Source organism: Xenopus tropicalis, chromosome 2, assembly GCF_000004195.4.
Source record: "Xenopus tropicalis strain Nigerian chromosome 2, UCB_Xtro_10.0, whole genome shotgun sequence".
NCBI classification, from domain to species: domain Eukaryota; kingdom Metazoa; phylum Chordata; class Amphibia; order Anura; family Pipidae; genus Xenopus; species Xenopus tropicalis.
In genome coordinates this window covers 101751535-101774038 of record NC_030678.2, presented here as the reverse complement: position 1 = coordinate 101774038, position 22504 = coordinate 101751535, and the positions used below count along the sequence as shown (strand labels likewise).

The following is a 22504-nucleotide window of genomic DNA, read 5'->3' as shown; positions in this document are numbered from 1 at the left end:
CATGGTAATAATTTTCTAGCTCTAGAAACGGTGGCAACTAGAAAATGTTGTGGCAATCATCCATCACCAATTTTTAATGATTTTCTAAAAATGGAACGCCTGAATTTTCCATTTACTTAAATAGGTTACACCAGAACACAAAATAATGGAGTACAATAATGGGTTGAAGGAGAAGGAAAGGCATTTTATTTCCAACAGATTTGTCACAACAGTGAAAGCTAGAATGCTATATGTAATTTGCCATATTTGAGTAAACAGCCCTAGAAGCTCCCTCTGTTTGTTTAGGATAGCAGCTGCCTTTTTAGCTTGCTCTCAGTAGCTTCTGTGCTGCAGCTCTGGCTGCTGGTAGCTCAGATTACACAACACAGTTGAGAGGGGGAGTGAGAGATGATGGGAGGGGGGAAGGAAAAGGGATGGGGAGAGGGAGAGGGAAGCAAACTGAGCAGACTCATGCTGTGCTCTGAAGGATTTTTATGAGAGCAGGAAGTCACAGAAGAACATGTATACACAAAAGAAGAAAATAAAACCTGAGTTTCTTTTGACAGAGGACTCAATACAGCTTTTTTTTATTTTATTTTTTTATGGCTGTATTTACATAGACCTTTTCTGATAAAGCTTACTTAGTTTTTACCTTTCCTTCTCCTTTAAATACAATGTGTAGGAAGGACAGCCAGCAGTTCACAAACACTTTCACATAAAATGGCACACAAAATCCGGTCAATCATGCAGCACTTTATTGACACATCTAGTAATCGCGTCAACCAGGCAGACATTCAGATCTTTACACCATGCCATACATGCTTGCTTTCACAGGTAACTACATTCTGGAGGACTTCAACCAAGAATGGCTTGGATGGTTTCTCACACTTGTCTCTAGTCCCTGGGAATCCCTGTTCTCACCTGTCTCAGCAATCCAACACTCCCTGCAGTGTCCCTTTGCTATTCTGACCAGGCCTTTTCTCACTGGTAGACCTCTGGCCTGAAACTATTTCCTCTACCCTTCTTGTTGCGGCAATAGGTGGCCCATGCTAACTAACCTAACTCAGATGCCTAATGTCTGCTTCACTTTTCTCTTACTTATTCTTAGCCTGCTTCTACTCTCTTGCATTAGGTCTTCTTCTCTCCTCCAACTTGGTCCATGGTTGTTTCCTCCCACAAATACCCTGAACTTGGGTGTATTTTAACTTTTCTACCATTTAAGTTATAGCACTCTATGGTGGCTGGGGGTAAGCAATACACCAAACTTATTTTCAATTCTTTTATTTTTATCTATACTGCCACCTGTTTGTTAAATACACAAATAACATCCTTTCTAAAATGGTTTCCCACTACCACCTACTGCCAATTTAAAGAAAAACATGCAATAATAACACAATACATACTATCATCATTCTTCCACCTTGTTTACACGTGGCATAAATGAAATACATGAATACAGTTATTATGCAATGCTTTTTACACTGCATAAATAATAAGTTATACACATTTCAAGTTTTAAAACATGACTATTACTAAATCAATTAAAATGATTCAAGTCTGTTTATTAAAACTTTCACCAGTAACGGTTTCTATAGTGTTTGTATATGTTGATTTTTTTCTGTATTTTTTACCCAGTAAAGCCAGGAAAATCTAGTCACACAGTATCCTTTTGAAGAGATCCGATTTATCTTTATTTTGACAGGAAGCTATTCCTTGAAAAGCGCACACCTACTGCCTCTGATTAAATTATAATAGAGACCTGCATGGGGTCAGGTATACCCTCAAAGTAGTTGGGTTTTGGGGTGCAAAGTCCCCAAATCCCTGATTGTGTGGGCAGCCTGTGGGTACCCCACTGGGGTATTTTGGTAACTTGCAGTCTATAATCCACCCCACCTCCCCGAGGAAAAAGCCACTGTGACCTGGTTGATCTACCTTCAAAATAACATCACTTCTGGTCCATGGTTTTGTGGCTCTCAGCTGGGTAGGTAAGTGAACCCATAGCAGGTTGGGTTTGATAACTGAACTAAGGAAAATATATATCAGGTTGGCAGGTGCAGAACAGGTTGCGGGTTATTAGGTCTGCTGCCTCATCTTGAGACACATGGCTAACTAGGGGTATATACTGTAGATCAAGGTTCCCTCTGGGAATCCTGTAAGATTTCTTTAAAGGACTCTATCCAACTGGCCAATTAATATTAAATATCAATCTTTAAATATCGAATAAAACATGAATCGCATCGCTCAGGACTTATAACAAAATTTGTAGTTTATTACGTGTAGAACAAGAGAACTGAAGTTTCGGCCACAATCTTTGAATATCAATATTTATCATTGTAGAAGCCCTAAGAATTTGTTCTTCAAAAGCAGACAAAAAATGGCTGGTTTGGGACATCAAATCCAATTGAAGACCATGGATAATAAGATTTTTTTTCCTGTCAATTTGATACATATCAGATAGTTATTGCATCAGTCGTTTCCAGGAAAATCAGTCTCTACTACATTAATTTAGAAGGAAAAGTTCACAACTGATCAAGCCTACAAAAATTTCTCATTTTCACTATGGGGTCAACATTATTATACAGTAGTTCCTTATCCAGTCGCCCCTACCAAGCTACATGCCCCATTCACTTTTAAATTAAACCTGCCATATAGCTGGATGCTATCAAGAAGCAATTTCCCAGCAGACGTATGGTGTGAAATACCAATTTCAACTGGAAACTTCTAATTCTTCCTGTAATATTTTAAAGGGATGGTAACACTGAAAATTGAAAGTTTTATATTCTATATAAAATGTATTTATATATCATATCTGCCTTTCCATCATCTGTAAATAAAATATTTATTACCAGCATCAATATTGTTTTATATAAATAAGATTAATATCCTATAACAGTGTAGTGAGCCACAAATATCTCTCAGTGCTCAAGGAAACTTGTGTGGCACAGCTGGTGGATTAATGAAATCAAGCAAACAAAAGTTGTAATGTTCCCAGTCTTTATTATTAAAAACAAGCAATCCATTTATATTTGTTTCATTGTGGAATATGGGCTAGCATGTAGCCACTGTTTTTACTACAAGAAATCAAGATTTTAGTCTATAAATCTTGTACCAAGGGCACAAAATATCATTCTCATTTTAGATTTTATCCTGCATTTTACTTAATTACAGATAACATCAGGTTTCCGTATAAACTGGTGGGATCCTTCCTTATGCTTATGTGACACAGGGAAGCAGTTACTATTCTACCTGTATCCATAGTATGTTTACGAGAATGACACTTGACTGAACTTAACTTTTAATTAATCATGAAATTTATTTGGCTTTTAACTCATGCAGGTGAAAAAGTGGCAACCTATTGAAGCAGACATTTGCTTTCATGAGTCATGAGATGTCCAAACAAAGAGCAAGATGGACCACCAGTAGAAATTTCAGCCAAGCTGTATAACTGCCTTTCTGACCTTTTCCAGTCATAGCAACCATAATGGATCATTTGTGGCTGCTCCAGTCAATTAGGCAGTTCCTCCAATACAATTGGCAGATACGAGAGGTCATAAAATCTGATTACTCACCTAGTGGCTTGAGGGAACTGACCACATGTAATTTGAACTCAAGGATGATTTACTAATGCAATTGTCTGGCTTGGAATTTGTGAAAATTAGATTACATGGGTACTGGTACTAAAACAAGATTATTTACGGTGGCCCAATTATGCTATGCGCTCCATTGTGCTTTCAAATAAAAATATTAGTATTTATTATGATTTTTAATGCAATGTCTATATATTTTACACCAATTTTAAAAAAGACTAAACCATAAGAACATTTTTATTACTCGATAAACGATCAAAATGACAAAAATTAAACAAAGAAAAAGAAAAAAAAGAATACTATATTTTTATTAACAAAGTTTGCAATAAACAAAGGACAGGAATTACTCTTATGCTTAATTGTGCCAAGAAGTCACTAAAGAGAATTTGTTCATAATGAGAAGAGGGCAGTGTCCATCATTCTCAGACACACATATCCGATCCATGGGTCCCATATTTTTTTAAAATGTATTTTGTTTATACAGTCACATGCTAGTTAGCTTTTCATTAATACAAATCCAGTTTATTAGGGTTCTTGAGTAAAGGTGGCCATACACGGAAAGATCCCCTTGTTGGCAAGGTTGCCAAACTAGCAGATCATTCACTGATACCCCCACCTTGAGGTGGACAAATAATATATTGATCCAATTGACAAAGCTGGAGTTGTAATCAAAAGAAATACTAAAGACATAATTACATGGCCAGACTAGCTGAAATGATATGCCTGTGAGTTTCAAGATTTGCTTTTTTTAATCATTGCTGTTTTTATTCTGCGTAGTACAGCACTCCCATCAGCAAATGCTGTGATGTTGTAATATTATGAAACCACATCAGTTTCCAGAAAAACCTACACCGATACTCTTAGAACTGTGCACAAATGCTAAATAACTAACTTTATACTGGGTGCAAAACATTGTACAGAGCACAGCATAACAAGTGCCAAATCATATTAGATGACATTGGACAGAGTACAACTATATTCACACAAAAAATGAAATTTATAAATAATCAAATTAAACTTCGCTTACATAATACTTGTCATCACTTTGATTGTAGGCCAGTTTTACAACACCATATGACCCCTGCAAATAGAATAAAGTAAAGCATTATCACACATAAGAATACAAACCCTGCACCAATCTGAGGGGAGGAATACAGTAGCAAACAGAAAAACATAAAAACATATTCCATTTTAATTAATGATTTTTGAGCCTTGCTGCACTCCAGTATCTATGTTTTTTATGCAGACTGTATCATGATATCATTGCAAGGCTGCGTGATATTTTAAGCCTAGTGTATCTGCAATTCTGACCCAGGTTGTAGGCTAATGCCACACGATGCATACAGTGTATATATATATATATATATATAAATGCTTGCCGAGAATACACCATATGCTCCTACCTGTGCCTGTACCCGAATGAATGGAATACATACGGAAGCAGGTACATGTAGCCGAAATCCGCATAAAAACGCTAGAAAACTCAAAGTCTCGCGTTTTTATGCAGATTTCGGCTATATGTGCCTGCACCCGAGTGTATTCCATTCATTCGTGGATAGTCGACCAATTGTGCAGCGTATCAATTAGTCACCGTAACTTTTTCAAAAGGTTGTAGTGACTAATTGCCCTGTGTGTCTTTGCCTTTAAGCTTACTTATTTTGTAGTGCAATCAACTCCAGCTTTTTCAGGTGTCATGTAATTGTCATGGCAAATCTAGCAGGCCCTAATTTGTATAACCTAAGATCTGTTGCCCACCAGCCATGACATAAGTTCTCGCTGCATCAGAGAGTTCCCAGATTTAAGATTCTGCTTTATGTTTATAACACTAAAAAATTACTAAATGAGTGATTTGCATTTAGTCTAACCATATTGGTCTCAGCACAACTAACTTGTGCTACAAGACATTAAAGGGGTAGTTCATCCTTAACTTAGTATGTTATAGAATTAGTTATTACTAGCAACTTTGCAATAGGTCTTCATTATTTATTTTTTATAGTTTATGAATTATTTGCCTTCCTTTCTGCCTCTTTCTAGTTTTCAAATAGGGGTCACTGACCCTGGCAGCCAAAAACTATCGCTCTGTGAGGCTACAATTTTATTATTATTAGCCTCACATATATTATTCCTTTTTATTGCTTATCTTCCTATTCAGGCCCTAACCTCTTCATCTTCCACACTATCGTTCAAACAACTTCCTGGTTTCAAAAGTAAACAATACAACCAGATATCTGCTGAAATGCCAAACTGGAGAGCTGCTCAACAAAATGCTAAATAACTGTAAAACCACTAAAAGAAGACCAATTGCAAATTGTCTCAGAATACCAATTTCTGCATCACACATAGGGGCTGATTTACTTACCCACGAACGGGTCGAAATGAGTCCGATTGCGTTTTTTTCGTAATGATCGGTATTTTGCGATTTTTTCGTATGTTTTGCGATTTTTTCGGATTCTTTACGAATTTTTCGTTACCAATACGATTTTTGCGTAAAAACGCGAGTTTTTCGTATCCATTACGAAAGTTGCGTAAAAAGTTGCGCATTTTTCGTAGCGTTAAAACTTACGTGAAAAGTTGCGCATTTTTCTTAGCGTTAAAACTTAAAAGGTGCAAAGTTTCGCGTAAGTTTTAACGCTACGAAAAATGCGCAACTTTTCGCGTAAGTTTTAACGCTACGAAAAATGCGCAACTTTTTACGCAACTTTCGTAATGGATACGAAAAACTCGCGTTTTTACGCAAAAATCGTATTGGTAACGAAAAATTCGTAAAGAATCCAAAAAAATCGCAAAACATACGAAAAAGTCGCAAAATGTTCGTTTTCAAGTCGGAACTTTTCCAATTCGGGTCGGATTCGTGGGTTAGTAAATCAGCCCCTAAATGTTCATTTAAAGGTGAACAACCCTTTTTAATAACGCTTTATGTTATTTAATTACAAAAAGAACCAGAACTGTTATGTTTGAGAGATTACCATATCAAGCCATTTATTATATTAAAAGGTATAAAAAAAGCTGTCATGAAAACTATTTGTCTACAACAGTTATTAACATAGTTCCCTTTTAGAATTTTCCCTTTTTTAAATATGCAGCTTTTCTCTCACCCTCCATGCTGAAAATTGTATACATTATCTAAAAATGTATAATTATCAGTAATTATTATAATTATATATATCGTAATATGTGTAAAGAAGAGCTCTCAAAGTACACTTGCACTATATATCACATATATACATACACCCACACACACAGATACACTTTTCAGCTATAACAGTGCATTACAAGATCCACATGAACCATATTAAAGTTTTATTCTTGGAATAAACACATTTAGAAAATTCAGTACCTTAATATTGTGGCGGTGTAATTTAGGGTTCCCATCAGTGTCCCTCTCAGTGAGACAGGCCTCATTTCAGTCCCTTGAGATAAGTATCCCTGTACAAAGTTCCCCCTTGCAGCTATTGGTTCAAGAATATTCCTGTTTATTGGCTTACCCACCCCACATTGCTGAAATAGGGGAGCTGCTTTTGCGTTGAAAGCAACAGCAGTATGACAGCAGCCATAAACTACAGTAACTAACATATACAGTATGTCAGTTATATTTTTTTTATTAAATGGAACTTCATGGCCTTGATCTTGAGTGTGAGGGTGTGGTCAAGGGCAAGCAGTCAAAAAGTAGGCATAACACGCTTCACATGCCAGACTTTTCAGATTTCTCTTTGAAAATCTGGTAACCTTAGTGTAATTTTTATTATTGCACTATTGCTTATTGAATTCCAGTCGACGTTTGAGACATATGAAGCTAGAAAAGGGTAAAATCCAACACACCTTCTGTGTGATAGATTTAATCGTCATGTTCTTAAGACAGAATTGGATTTTTAAGGACCAGTAATTAGTAAAACACACACAAATGTATTGATCACATCTGTCTCTCCAGTAACTGTATAAAAAATATTTGTCAGTCAACAACCTAAGGCTGTCGCTAGAATCTAGACACCACTGTGGCATTACAATGCTAGACTGCTTTACAAGTGACACAACCAGTGTGTTTATTGCTACCCTGCTAAGTTCAAATCATTGGAGCATTTTACATATAAAGATAAACTGCGCTGAAAGCTGATCAAAAAGCTTTTTTAACACTTGTTTTCAGTAACAAGCAAGATCCAAGAAGAAAAACATATATAATTACCCACATGGCACATTGCCTGCCTGGAATAAAACAGTAAGGAGCTCTTGCTGTGGACTTATAACATCTGTAGCAGTTTATAAAAAAATGTTGTTTTCCTAATTTTCACAGGAGAATATACAGTGTGTTAATGTTATGGATAATAAAACACAGAAAAAGCAATATTATTTTTACAGTATATATTTTAGAAATCACATAGGGAAGAACTTTAAAACACATAAACAAGATTATAGTGCATATGGAAGCCACTCCAAAATAGAATCATATGCAAAAGGTAATACCTACGGCTTGGCTAGATTTTCTTAAGATGTTTATAATAAGTTTTAGTGAGTGGTATCTATATGTATTGAACCATTAAACTTGCCAATAAAGTTGCAGCAGTTTTGCCACTCAGTAAAATACATAGTTTTGAGAAATACTGTTCTGTTAGTTTCAGTGCCTATGTCCCGCTTGCTTGTACTATGAGCAGTACCACATTAACATTTACATAATTATAAGTACTAAGCATATTATAGAAAATCTGCAGAGAGTGCAGACCTGTATACGCTATAAACCATTAATTAGCCCAATGCACATATAGGATAATTATAGAAATCAAGGGCTGATAGAAGATGTTTAGCAAAGGACTGGAAACTGGATTGGAGATTAAGCAGATACAACCCCTTCCTTGAAGTAATTTTTATATGTGTTCTACAAATATAGTGGCAGTATGCTGCATGTTGCAAGCCCTATATTGACTAGACTTACAGTAAATTCTAGTATTTTGCATTTGCGTGTACCCTATAACAGAGCAAACTTGGAACGACAGCATGCATTGCAGGTACAGACACAGTCAGCAAACAGCTCCTATGCAAAATTTAGCAATGGCCTCCTCGACATTTACCACAAAAGAACCTAAGGCCTAAACAAGTGACAGAGGAACAAGGCTTTTGTAAAGCTTTACTGCATGTTCGGCCTGGACAGTTTCAAACAATCCTGCAGTTTACTCTACTGATTGCCTTTATGCAAGTTGTAAGTATTGTGCATAAGGATAACATTACATATCTAATAGTAAGGGTCTTTGCCCAGGCTGGCCTAGCAAGCACAATATAAGAATGTATGATTCTCAAGCTCAACAAGGGCCTTTTTATGGTACAGGTATAGGATCCCTTATCCGGAAACCCGTTATCCAGAAAGTTCCAAATTACGGAAAGGCCATCTCCCATAGACTCCATTATAAGCAAATAGTTCTAATTTTTAATAATGATTTCCTTTTTCTCTGTAATAATAAAACAGAATCTTGCACAGGTATGGGATCCCTTATCCGGAAAGCTCCGAATTATGGAAAGCCCGTCTCCCATAGACTTCATTTTAATCAAATAATTCAGAATTTTAAAACTGATTTCCTTTTTCTCTGTAGTAATAAGACAGTACCTTGTACTTGATCTCAAATAAGAAATGATTAATCCTTATTGGATGCAAAACAATCCTATTGGGTTTAATTAATGTTTTGTTGATTTTTTAGTAGACTTAAGGTGGCCATACACGCACCGATATTATCGTACGAAACCTCGTTTCGTACGATAATCGGTGCGTGTATGGCATGTCAGCGAGCCGACCGATATCGCAGGAAGCTGCTGATATCGGTCGACTCGCCGATCGGCCAGGTTAGAAAATTTTGATCGGGCGCCATAGAAGGCGCCTGACCAAAATTCTCCCTTCAGAGCTGAATCGGCAGAAGGAGGTAGAAATCCTATTGTTTCTACCTCCTTACCTGCCGATTCAGCCCTGAATGGTGTGTGGCGGATCTGACGATGTTTCGTGCGACCGACGGTCGTACGAAACATCGTGAGATCGCCACGTGTATGGCCAGCTTTAAGGTAAGGAGGTCCATATTACTGAAAGACCACTTATCCGGAAAACCCTTGGTCCCGAGCATTCTGGATAACGGAATGCCCTATACCTGTACTTAATCACAACTAAGATATAATTAATCCTTATTGGAGGCAAAACAATCCTATTGGGTTTAAATGATTTTTTTGTAGACTTAAGGTATGGAGATCCAAATTTCGGAAAGATCCCTTATCCGGAAAGCCCCAGGTCCAAGCATTCTGGATAACAGGTCCTATACCTGTACTTTCCTGAAGGGTAGTACTGTGTTACTCTATGTTAGTGCCAACTTTGTGAGGACTGTTTAAAATGAACACAGGCAAGGAAGCATTGCCTTGGCTACTAAAACCCTGTTAGGCCCAAGGCAATCTCAGTTTATCTGCTTTTTTAAAAGTAAACACAATTTCAAGCAATTTTGCAATCAACTACATTTATATTGGAGCAGCTAAAAAGCCAGCCCATAAGCAGCCTAATAAAGTGCTTCTCAGGTATCTGTAGGTGACAAACACATTACAATGCAGTTCCCTTCTGGCCAGATACAGGAACAAATGCTGCTTTTACCAGAAATGGCCAATACATATCTGAAACTCTAATGTGGAGCTGTTAAGGGGGTACAGCAGAATGCGTACCCACCCCACCCCCTTACCATCTTTACTATTCTGGCATGTTGGTAAAGGTGATGAGGGCAGTAACGAATGGGATGGGGGAAATAACATAAAGGGGCCTGTAAAGAACGTTTGTGGTGGGTAGAACAGTGTGACAGACGGACAGATAATAAAGACAGACAATAGTACTGTTGATCTATTATATAAAGCAACAAGAAGATTTAAGACCACTGACTCTAATCTAGGTTAGTCTGAAACTGGACAAATATAGATAAACAAATGCATAGCAATATCATGGTTCAAAATTATTGTATTTTTACCATGCTAATCTCATTCACTAAACCATGCACACCTGTGCAGAAACAAGCACTTTATATTATGATGCTAAATTGTCTTTAAAGGACATGTAAACCCCACACACAAATATTTAATCAGTGAACAGCCTCTTTGAAATCTTTCAATACCTGCCACACTGGTTGTCCAGAGGTTAATAGTAAGGCTGCAGCATTCCCTTAATGACTTAGATTTCCTTCTCCTCCTGTAACCCACTCAGCCCCCTCCCTCAGGAATTTGCTTTGACTTCTGGCTTGTGGGCATGCTCAGTTGTTCTAAGCTCAGATTCCTAAACATGCCCTTCAGTCTAGCAGCCAGTAAAGAGATGGCATTGCTGGTTCCCATAGAAACTCAGTTCTAGCTGTCTGCTTCAATTTTTTCTCATAAGCTCCTCTCCTGAGCTCAGCTTGAACAAAGAAGAACATTTATCAAAGCCAGTTCTGCCTGTGTGAGCCTGTATTCTTGATGAAATGTATGCTGAATAAGGGTCTGTGTGTGTATGTTGTTTGCAGATATAAATGTATCTGATTATGTATCAGAGGAAGAATTTCCACTGGGTAAATAGCTGCTATTTGCTTTAGGAAAATGTGATGGTGCTAACGGAGGGGATATATGCAATACAAATTATGCCATTTGGGTGGGGGAGATGTACTCAACTGGTATACATTGTAGGCAAATGTAGACTTTACATGTCCTTTAAGCTATATATTTCCACCAACAGCCAGCATCACAATTTCCCAAAGTATACTTTCATGGCTGGTACTGAAATGTGACATTGTGGAATCTATGGCACATGACAGTGAGGTCCTTGATGGCCTGTACTGTGAATCCTATGTTTTATGGCAAATGGAGAAGAGGGGATATGCTTTGTGCACACACACTGCAAAGGACACACGAAATAATGGTTACTTTATAAATATGTATCTTACAAACCTTTCATTCACAGCACATGCACCAAGGATGTCTGCTCCCATCTAGACAGAAAGTAAGTGGCTCTATTAATTGTTACATCATGTGAAAAAAAAAGTCTGTAATCTGCCTCACTGGAAACCGTTGGCTGTACAAACAAATGTGGCTTCTTTTCCTGCTCTCTGCTTATCTCTGCTCTGATTCCTGCCCCTCTCTCTTGTTTCCTGTATTTCCCTTTGATGCCTGATTTGTTGAGCAGTATTAAACAAGACGGATGTCATTACAGAGAATCCAATGCTGCTCTGAACATTTTTTTAAAGGCAAACTGGTTTATTTTATGGTTGCATAAAGTATGATCTTATTTATATTTATAGCTGTGGATGGAGGTTCAGCAGTGGCCAGCTGCCTCTGTAATTTACTAGTGAATAAAACACTTACATTTATCCATGCAGGAGTATTTTTAGCTCCTTTTTTCTCTTACTAATAAATACATACCTGAAAGAGAAAACACTGTAGTGTTCCAGAAAGACGGACGTCATAGTAAATGGTGAGTCATAAGCAAAGTCATAATTATATATTTACATGAATATCTCCCTTAGGAAGTGCAAGGTACCGGAAAGCTTAAACCAGATACCAAAGCCATGAAAAGCATTTAGTGGTCTAAAAATCAATTTGTCATTCAGGTCAATGTTCTACAAACATGAATGGCAAAATAGTTTTTTAATAGAACATTTGTACATTATGCAAAATGAACACGAAATGAACACAGCTGCCATTTTCTTGTCAAGCCTTTTTGACAGAATAGAACTGTTCTGAATCATCCTCAGCTATGTTTAATGAAACACATTATATCCAAATGGAATCTGCTGCTATGCAAATTCTCTGCAGTCCTGTCTGCTCAGAATCATACATTTCAGTATCATATTAGATCTGATGGAAAGATTTTGATTGTAACCTAATTCCTTTGCTGATTAAACTAAAGCTGTCAAATACTTACTTTGCCAATTTCACTCTGTAGCTTGTATTGGTTCAGCTGCACACAATCCTTTAAAAGAAGAGAGGAAAAAATTAACAAATAAATACTATATCCAACATGCTTTTCATGCTGTTTGCACCTGTTGCTTTAAGTATGACATGTTATCATGCACCAGTGGCCTTTACATAGATATAAAGAAAGAGATTTACCGAGCAAAGAACTTTATGTAGAAAGGCAGCAATTTATGCGCCACGATTATAAAAAAAACTTTTAACATTAAAATACTTCCCCATCGATGAGCGGCTGACGCAGATATGCGCTAGGACAGTCAGATAAACTATATAAAGAAGGATCCATATGTAAAGAACTGAAACCAAAAAACAGCTTATCAGACTGTATTCTATATCTATCGAAAAGGAGACTTCAGTTAATAAAGATACTAGAATCCATACGTATGTTCAACAAACTAGTATACTCTCCAAGAGAAATACTGTATCTGTTAGCCTGAACCGATGTAAAATGTCATATGTGTTATCTCCTCAACTCTTTTCTATTACACTGTATAAAAATGTAAAGTCTTGAACGTCTCATAAATAAAGAATATACAAAAAAAAATACTTCCCCATAATATTAGCAATGTCCCAAACTACTGTTTCTTAACCTTTTCTTCAATGAAACCCAGACTTTATATGGGACAGCGAGTTCCAGTGTATATTCCAATATATAGAATATAGAAGAATAAACTATCTGCAAATCACAAATTGAGTATGAGGTAATTAAAGGGAAACTCAACCCAGTAAAAATGTACAGAATAATTCACCTTATACTATAAGAGTATGAGACAAACTACTACAGGTATAGGAAACCTTATCCGGAAACCCGTTATCCAGAAAGTTCAGAATAACGGAAAGGCCATGTCCCATAGACTCAATTATAAAGAAATAATTCTAATTTTTAAAAATGATTTCCTTTTTCTCAGTACCTTGTACTTGATCCCAACTAAGATATAATTAATTCTTACTGGAGGCAAAACCAGCCTATTGGGTTTATTCAATATTTAAATGATTTTTAGCAGATTTGAGTTATGGAGATCCAAATTACAGAAAGATCCCTTATCCGGAAAACCCCAGGTCCCAAACATTCTGGATAACAGGTCCCATACCTGTTCTTTTATTTATATATGACTAGCCAAGCTGCATTTTAAAAACAGTATTCAACATTACACTGATTTTATTGATTGGATGAGGTACATAATGAGCAACAGATTATGCCTCTGTAATACATATATCTGACAAGGGGAACATTGCCACCTGTGCCTCATACAAATGACTGTGTTGTGGTTTATGTTAAAAAAAACCAAAATGAAGACAAAGGCCAGACAGCTAACTTTACGGTTATTTATCTCTTTTCAGACTGCACACTGCAGCAAATTTAATCTGTGCAGTAATGGAGTACTGTGGAAATTAACATTTGCTAAGAAGGCAAGTCTCCTGCTGCTCTCTGTAAGGTAGTCATCAATCATTTCCCACCGGTGACCTGTTTGCTGGCTTAAAGCTTATTTGCTCTATGACCAGCTTCTCATCAGTGCTGCTCTAGCTACAATGGCATTTGTTTGCAAAAACAATTGTGTGGGCAGAGGGAAGCAGTACTGCCCTCCTACACACAGGGGTCTTTTAAATGTTTGTTGTTTAATGGGAAAAAAGAAAATGTAGCTGCTTTAAATATTTATGCATGATGGAATAATGGCTTTTTAAGCAGAATTTATTCATATGGTGCTGTACAATTTTCGAGATTCAGTAGATATCAATGGTGAGTGGCTGTCAATGTACATGTACCAATGAAAATATTACTGGCAATCGCTGCTCATCAAAACGTTACAGGCATGAATGCTGAATGGGGGTTATAAATGTCACTCTCTTGCAATGTTAACTTCATACATTTTCTTAACAGCAACTATACAGATACAGTTACTGTTTGATATTTAGTTAAAAATGCTTGTAATTTGTTATTGAATACCACTATTGTTCATCCTCAGCGCATCTCATTATGCCCTGAATATACTCCAGTAAAGCAAGCTCAGCTATTTGACAGCAAGTAGTGAGACATAAATAATTATATTTCAAATATGTATTAATCATATTGCTAGGTATAGTTTAGTGCAATTCATGGTGTAGGCTGTACTCCTTGTATTGTGTTGAGTGGTTACAAGCATTTAATAAACATTGTTCTAGCAATGCTCTTGTCCATACTTATTGTCATTATGAAGTTAATTTCACTATAGAACAAAACCGATATTGCTAAAACCAAGATTAGTGTTGAACAAAATTGGATAAAAGCTCTAGTAATAGGGTGCTTGTTGTAGATCTATTACATGTGACCAGGGAAAGAAGAATCTGATCAGAATTTAGGTAAAGATTTGAAAATATAGGTTTTGGTTTGTCAAGCCAATTCCATTTTAATTAGCAGCAAAGAATTGCATTGTGCTAACCAAAGTTAAAAAAAAGAGTGTATTTTGTTGTAACAAGATACCATTTATTGGCTAATTGATATGCAGTCATGTGTAGAAGTACACTACATGTACACAAGTTTTTGCTTTTTAACCTATTTAACCCTTTCACTGCCAGCCGTTTTGGACAAAGCGGAACTTCTACTGCCAGACAGTTTTTGAACATTTTGCACTGTTTCACTTTAGGGGCCTTTCCTTGGGGGGACTTTTAGTTTACCCAGGAAAACTATATATTGTTTTTTTCAGGACAACCTAAGCTTTTAAAATATGGTAGAATTTTTGTGTAATTCCAATTCTGTAACAAGATATAGGCTTCTAAATGTCTAAAAAATGAAAAAAAATCATATTTTCCATAATATAAACACATGCACCAGAAACAAAAATTAGTTTATGCATGGAATTACAACTGATTTGGAAAGTCCCATGTCTCCTGAACGTGCCAATACCAAATATATATAGTTTTATGTAGATTTCTCACTTGTATAGGTCAAAAACTCCCAGCAGTACACTACCAAATTTCCAAAGCACTGCTCCAGAAAGCTGCATACTTTAGATTTCAATGCCAAAATTTCCACTAACAGAAAGTTTATCCCAGAAAATTTTACATTTTTAGAAAGAAGAGATTCTGGGGAATCCAGAATAGGCACAACTGTCTGTCTACTCCAAACTATCAAGTCGCAATGCTTTCCTAAAGTTATTGGTTTTTATCAAAATTTGTGAATTTTTTTTAAAATCGCTTCAAAGCTTCCAGTCTATAGTATCTTAACTCCTAAAGGTCATAAAGTAACCAAATAAAACACCCTAAATATGAACACCAGGGGTCCACTGAACAGTTTGATGCCCAATATGTATAGGTTTGGCTAAGTATGTGGCATGTAGGGGCCCCAATGTGAACATACACCCATATGTACTGTCATTTCTGTCATTTCAGCTTCTGCAAAATCAACATTTACATCATTAGATGTGGGATAAACCTAGTAAAGAGTACATTCACCCCAGAAAGTCATATATTTTTGGAAAGTACACATTCCCCCGAATCTAAAATGGGTACCCATGTCTTTCTACTCCACAGTACCAAGCCATAAAGCTTTCCTAAAGTTGGCAATTTTGATAAAATTTCCAAAAATCCACTCAAAGCTTCCAGTTTTCAGCATCTTATCTCCCACATAGCATTAGGTACCAAGATAAAACACCCTAAATATGAACGCCAGGGGCCCACTGAACAGTTTGAGGCCCAATATGTATAGGTTTACCTAAGTATGTGGCATGTAGGGGACCCAATGAGAACATACCCCCATATGATCTATCATTTCTGTCATTTCAGCTTCTGCAAAATCAACACATTTACATCATTATATGTGGGATAAAGCTAGTAAAAAGTACATTCACCCCAGAAAATCATATATTTTTGGAAAGTACACATTCCCCCGAATCTAAAATGGGTACCCATGTCTTTCTACTCCAAAGTACCAAGCCATAAAGCTTTCCTAATTTTGACGATTTTTATGGCATTTCCAAAAATCACCTCAAAACTTCCACTATACAGCATCTTATTTTCTACAGGTCATTAGATACCAAGATAAAACACCCTAAATATGAACCCCAGTGGTCTACTGAACAGTTTGATGCCCAATATGTATAGGTTTACCTAAGAATGTGGCATGTAGGGGCCCCAATGTGAACATATACCCATATGTACTGTCATTTCTGTCATTTCAGCTTCTGCAAAATCAACATTTACATCATTACATGCGGGATAAAGCTAGTAAAAAGTACATTCACCCCAGAAAGCCATATATTTTTGGAAAGTACACATTCCCCCGAATCTAAAATGGGTACCCATGTCTTTCTACTCCACAGTACCAAGCCATAAAGCTTTCCTAAGTTTGACGATTTTTATGGCATTTCCAAAAATCACCTCAAAACTTCCACTATGCAGCATCTTATTTTCTACAGGTTATTAGGTACAAAGACAAAACACCCTAAATATGAACCCCAGAGGCCTACTGAACAGTTTGATGCCCAATATGTATAGGTTTACCTAAGTATGTGGCATGTAGGGGCCCCAATGTGAACATATACCAATATGTACTGTAATTTCTGTCATTTCAGCTTCTGCAAAATCAACATTTACATCATTACATGTGGGATAAAGCTAGTAAAAATTACATTCACCCCAGAAAGTCATATATTTTTGGAAAGTACGCATTCCCCCGAATCTAAAATGGGTACCCATGTCTTTCTATTCCACAGTACCAAGCCATAAAGCTTTCCTAAGTTTGACGATTTTTATGGCATTTCCAAAAATCACCTCAAAACTTCCACTATGCAGCATCTTATTTTCTACAGGTTATTAGGTACAAAGACAAAACACCCTAAATATGAACCCCAGAGGCCTACTGAACAGTTTGATGCCCAATATGTATAGGTTTACCTAAGTATGTGGCATGTAGGGGCCCCAATGTGAACATATACCCATATGTACTGTAATTTCTGTCATTTCAGCTTCTGCAAAATCAACATTTACATCATTATATGTGGGATAAAGCTAGTAAAAAGTACATTCACCCCAGAAAGCCATATATTTTTGGAAAGTACACATTCCCCCGAATCTAAAATGGGTACCCATGTCTTTCTACTCCAAAGTACCAAGCCGCAAAGCTTTCCTAAAGTTGGCAATTTTGATAACATTTCCAAAAATCCACTCAAAGCTTCCAGTTTCCAGCACCTTATTTCCCACATAGAATTAGGTACCAAGATAAAACACCCTAAATATGAAAGCCAGGGGCCTACTGAAGAGTTTGAGGCCCAATATGTATAGGTTTACCTAAGTATGTGTCATGTAGGGGCCCCAATGAGAACATACCCCCATATGATCTATCATTTCTGTCATTTCAGCTTCTGCAAAATCAATACATTTACATCATTATATGTGGGATAATGCTAGTAAAAAGTACATTCACTCCAGAAAGTCATATATTTTTGGAAAGTACACATCCCCCCGAATCTAAAATGGGTACCCATGTCTTTCTACTCCAAAGTACCAAGCCATAAAGCTTTCCTAAGTTTGATGATTTTTATGGCATTTCCAAAAATCACCTCAAAACGTCCACTATACAGCATCTTATTTTCTACAGGTCATTAGGTACCAAAATAAAACACCCTAAATATGAACCCCAGAGGTCTACTGAACAGTTTGATGCCCACTGTACATAGGTTTATCAAAGCACATGGCACTTAGAGACCCCCAAATATACCTTGTGTACACTAATTTCATGGCTTATCTTTACCTAATTCATAAACACATGGCAGTTTTATTAGGGGTGGAAGCTGCAGAAATGTAGGGTGACCCCTAAAAACCCTATATTTTTGGAAAGTACACATTCTGACAAATCCAACAAGGGAAAAGAGTCCTTTCTACACCAAAGTACCAATCTGCAAAGCTTTCCTAAAGCTAGTGGTTTTTATGACATTTCAGAAAATCACATAAAAATATTGCAGTTTGCCACATTTATCTCACACAATTTCTTGCATACAATGGCAAATCACCCCAAATAGGAACACCTAAGGTCTACTGAACAGTTTGATGCCCAATATGCATAGATATACCAAAGTCTGCGGTATGTACTGACCCCAAAATTAAAATAGCGCATAAGGATTTCTCGCCTGCCAGCTCAGTTTTTGCACACAGAGCCCCCTGACAGCCTATTATATGCAGTAAGACCCCCAAACTACACAGGGACCCCCAGAAAACCATATATTTTTGGAAAGTACACATTCTGACAAATCCAACAAGGGTAAAGAGTCCTTTCTACACCAAAGTACCCATCTGCAAAACTTTCCTAAAGTTAGTGGTTTTTATGACATTTGAGAAAATCGCATAAAATGTTGCAGTTTGCCGCATTTATCTCGCACAATTTCTTGCGTACAAAGGCAACACACCCCAAATAGGAACACCAGAGGCCTACTGAACAGTTTGATGCCCAATATGCATAGATATACCAAAGTTTGCGGTATGTACTGACCCCAAAATGAAAATAGCGCATAAGGATTTCTCGCCTGCCAGCTCAGTTTTTGCACACAGAGCCCCCTGACAACCTATTATATGCAGTAAGACCCCCAAACTACACAGGGACCCCCAGAAAACCATATATTTTTGGAAAGTACACATTCTGACAAATCCAACAAGGGTAAAGAGTCCTTTCTACACCAAATTACCAATCTGCAAAGCTTTCCTAAAGTTAGTGGTTTTTATAACATTTGAGAAAATCGCATAAAAATGTTGCAGTTTGCCGCATTTTTCTCACACAATTTCTTGCGTACAAAGGCAACACACCCCAAATAGGAACACCAGAGGCCTACTGAACAGTTTGATGCCCAATATGCATAGATATATCAAAGTCTGCGGTATGTACTGACCCCAAAATGAAAATAGCGCATAAGGATTTCTCGCCTGTCAGCTCAGTTTTTGCACACAGAGCCCCCTGACAGCCTATTATATGCAGTAAGACCCCCAAACTACACAGGGACCCCCAGAAAACCATATATTTTTGGAAAGTACACATTCTGACAAATCCAACAAGGGTAAAGAGTCCTTTCTACACCAAAGTACCCATCTGCAAAACTTTCCTAAAGTTAGTGGTTTTTATGACATTTGAGAAAATCGCATAAAATGTTGCAGTTTGCCGCATTTATCTCGCACAATTTCTTGCGTACAAAGGCAACACACCCCAAATAGAAACACCAGAGGCCTACTGAACAGTTTGATGCCCAATATGCATAGATATACCAAAGTCTGCGGTATGTACTGACCCCAAAATGAAAATAGCGCATAAGGATTTCTCGCCTGCCAGCTTAGTTTTTGCACACAGAGCCCCCTGACAGCCTATTATATGCAGTAAGACCCCCAAACTACACAGGGACCCCCAGAAAACCATATATTTTTGGAAAGTACACATTCTGACAAATCCAACAAGGGTAAAGAGTCCTTTCTACACCAAATTACCAATCTGCAAAGCTTTCCTAAAATTAGTGGTTTTTATGACATTTGAGAAAATCGCATAAAAATGTTGCAGTTTGCCGCATTTTTCTCACACAATTTCTTGCGTACAAAGGCAACACACCCCAAATAGGAACACCAGAGGCCTACTGAACAGTTTGATGCCCAATATGCATAGATATATCAAAGTCTGCGGTATGTACTGACCCCAAAATGAAAATAGCGCATAAGGATTTCTCGCCTGTCAGCTCAGTTTTTGCACACAGAGCCCCCTGACAGCGTATTATGTGTAACACCCCCAAACTACACAGGGACCCCCAGAAACCCATATATTTTTGGAAAGTACACATTCTGAGGAATTCAAAATAAGTAAAGTTATTTTTCTACACCAAAGTACCGCATGGCAAAGCTACGCTAAAAACAGATTAGGAACACTTCTAGAGGGATAAAAATGCAACAAAACCACAAAAATTGTGTAAATCGATGACACAACAAAATAAGTCACATGACAGTGTAATTAGTGGTTAGAATAATAGATCCAATAGTCAGGCTGTCAAAATAAAATTTTTAGGGAAAAAAACTAAAGACAAAGGGGTAAAAAAAAAGTAAAAAAAAAAAAAAATTTGTATACACAAAAAATTGTGTATACATGTGTGCACACATCTAAAATTTATCTGATAGTGTGTAAGTGTGTATATAAGTGTGCTAAAGTGTGCTAGAGTGTGCAAAATCGGACAAAAAAAAAAAAAAAAAAGTATGCTAAATTGTGTGTAGATGTGTGTGTAAATGTGTGTAAATGCCTGTAAATGTGTGTAAGTGTGTGTATAAGGTAAATAAAGAGCACTTACCAGCAGAAGGTCTCAGGGATCACAGGCAGGCAGCCCCTCTGCAGTCCTCGCAGCACAGGAAGTGCGGGGGCGGAGCTAGCAGGAGCAGAGAGCAGAGGCACAGACAGTACAAGCAGCAGACAGCGTGCGATCGGTCTGCTGCTTGTAGCTAGGTCCAGCGATGCGATCGCATCGCTGGACCAACTTGCCAGCCCCCTTGGCTCCTTGCCGAGGGGGTTGGGGGCACAGCTGACTCTCTGCACCGGCGGCTTTTGCCGCCGGTGCAGAGAGAATTACACTAGTACCAAAAACGTAGGTACTACGTCGGTGGCATACAACTGCTTTTTTTAAAACGACGTAGTACCTACGTCTTTGGCAGGGAAAGGGTTAAACATGAATATTTGGTCTTCTGCAAAACAGTATATAAAAATAATTATGCTCCATTTACATTTTGTAGCCCATTGTGTAATTTATATTATGATAGACACATATTTTGCATGTGGAAAAAGTACAAACCTACACCCTTACACTTATCACTAGCTCAAATACCGAAAAATAGAATTAGGTGCAAACAACCAGAACATTGTTAGAAACAATCTGTCTTATTTAAACCTCAGAATTTGAGTTTGTTTTGCTATTTGTGGTTAAGGGCCCTGAGAGACAGGGAGATTAGTCACCCACCACAAATCTCCCTTGTCACGGGCGACTAATCTCCCCAATATGCCATCCCACTGGCTAGAATGTAAATCACCGGTGTGATGGCATACGCAGCGCAGCAATTTGCCGAAATCTCGGAAGTTGCCTTGAGAGGAAACTTTGGTGATTTCGGCACGGCGTATGCCATCCCACTGGCGATTTACATTCTAGCCGGTGGGATGGCATTTTGGGGAGATTAGTCGCCCGTGATAAGGGAGATTTGTCGCACGGCGACTAATCTCCCTGTCTGCCAAGGCCCTAAGTGTGTAGTATCACCATGACTAGACTGAAAGACCTCTTAGAGGCCTTTGAAAATAAAGTTATAGAAGTTTATGAGTCTGGGAAGGGGTTTACAAAGTTTGCCAAACATCAATCATTCCACTGTCCAGAAGATCATCTAAAAGTAGAGAAGATTTTAAACAAATGTCAACTTGCCCAAGCCATGCCATCATGGAACCTACAGGCAATTCTTACCACTGCTGATGTCATTGTGTCAAATAGTCTATTAAAAAGAAGCTGTATAAATTAGATCTACATGAGAGGTGTGTAAAGGGCAAACCTTTGTTGTTCAGGGCAACATGAACACCTAGGCAAAGACCAGGACTATTGGAACATGTGCTTTGGACAGACAAGTTAAGGAGTTATTAGGTGACAATACCAGAAGGCAGCATTGCTTATTAAGAATCTGATACCAGCTGTAAAGCATGGTGGTGGAAATTTCATGGTTTATTCAGTGGTGTAACTATAAAACAGGCAGGAGCCCAAGTCTGCTTCTTGTATAGGGAGGCCTGCAGGTGACCAGTGCCAGATAGGAAAACAGAGGTGACCGGCAATATAGTCTGGGGGGGGGGGGGGGTGAGGCAGCTCAGCATCATAAAATCCTATGAATTCTTTATTATACCATAGAATTCTTAAGGGTTATATGAGACCATCTCTCTCTATTTAAAAATGACCCTTAACATTCCAGTAAATCCACCAAATAATAGCTGAAAAAGTAAAAAAAAAATTCTGGAATCCCAGTAGAGAATTTATGTTAAAAAA

General features: G+C 37.6%; 1 protein-coding gene across 1 annotated transcript in view; it reads right to left on the bottom strand.

The window, feature by feature from the left end:
- Positions 1-3785: 3785 nt before the first annotated feature.
- camkk1 (calcium/calmodulin-dependent protein kinase kinase 1) overlaps positions 3786-22504 on the bottom strand; it is a 55368-nt gene continuing 36649 nt past the window's right edge. Inside the window, exons 3-4 of the mRNA NM_001100271.1 lie at positions 12457-12504; positions 3786-4647 (exon numbers count right to left, since the gene is read on the bottom strand). Coding sequence (NP_001093741.1) covers positions 4579-4647; positions 12457-12504 — 117 coding nt within the window. The 3' untranslated portion in view covers positions 3786-4578. The remainder of the gene's footprint in view (positions 4648-12456; positions 12505-22504) is intronic.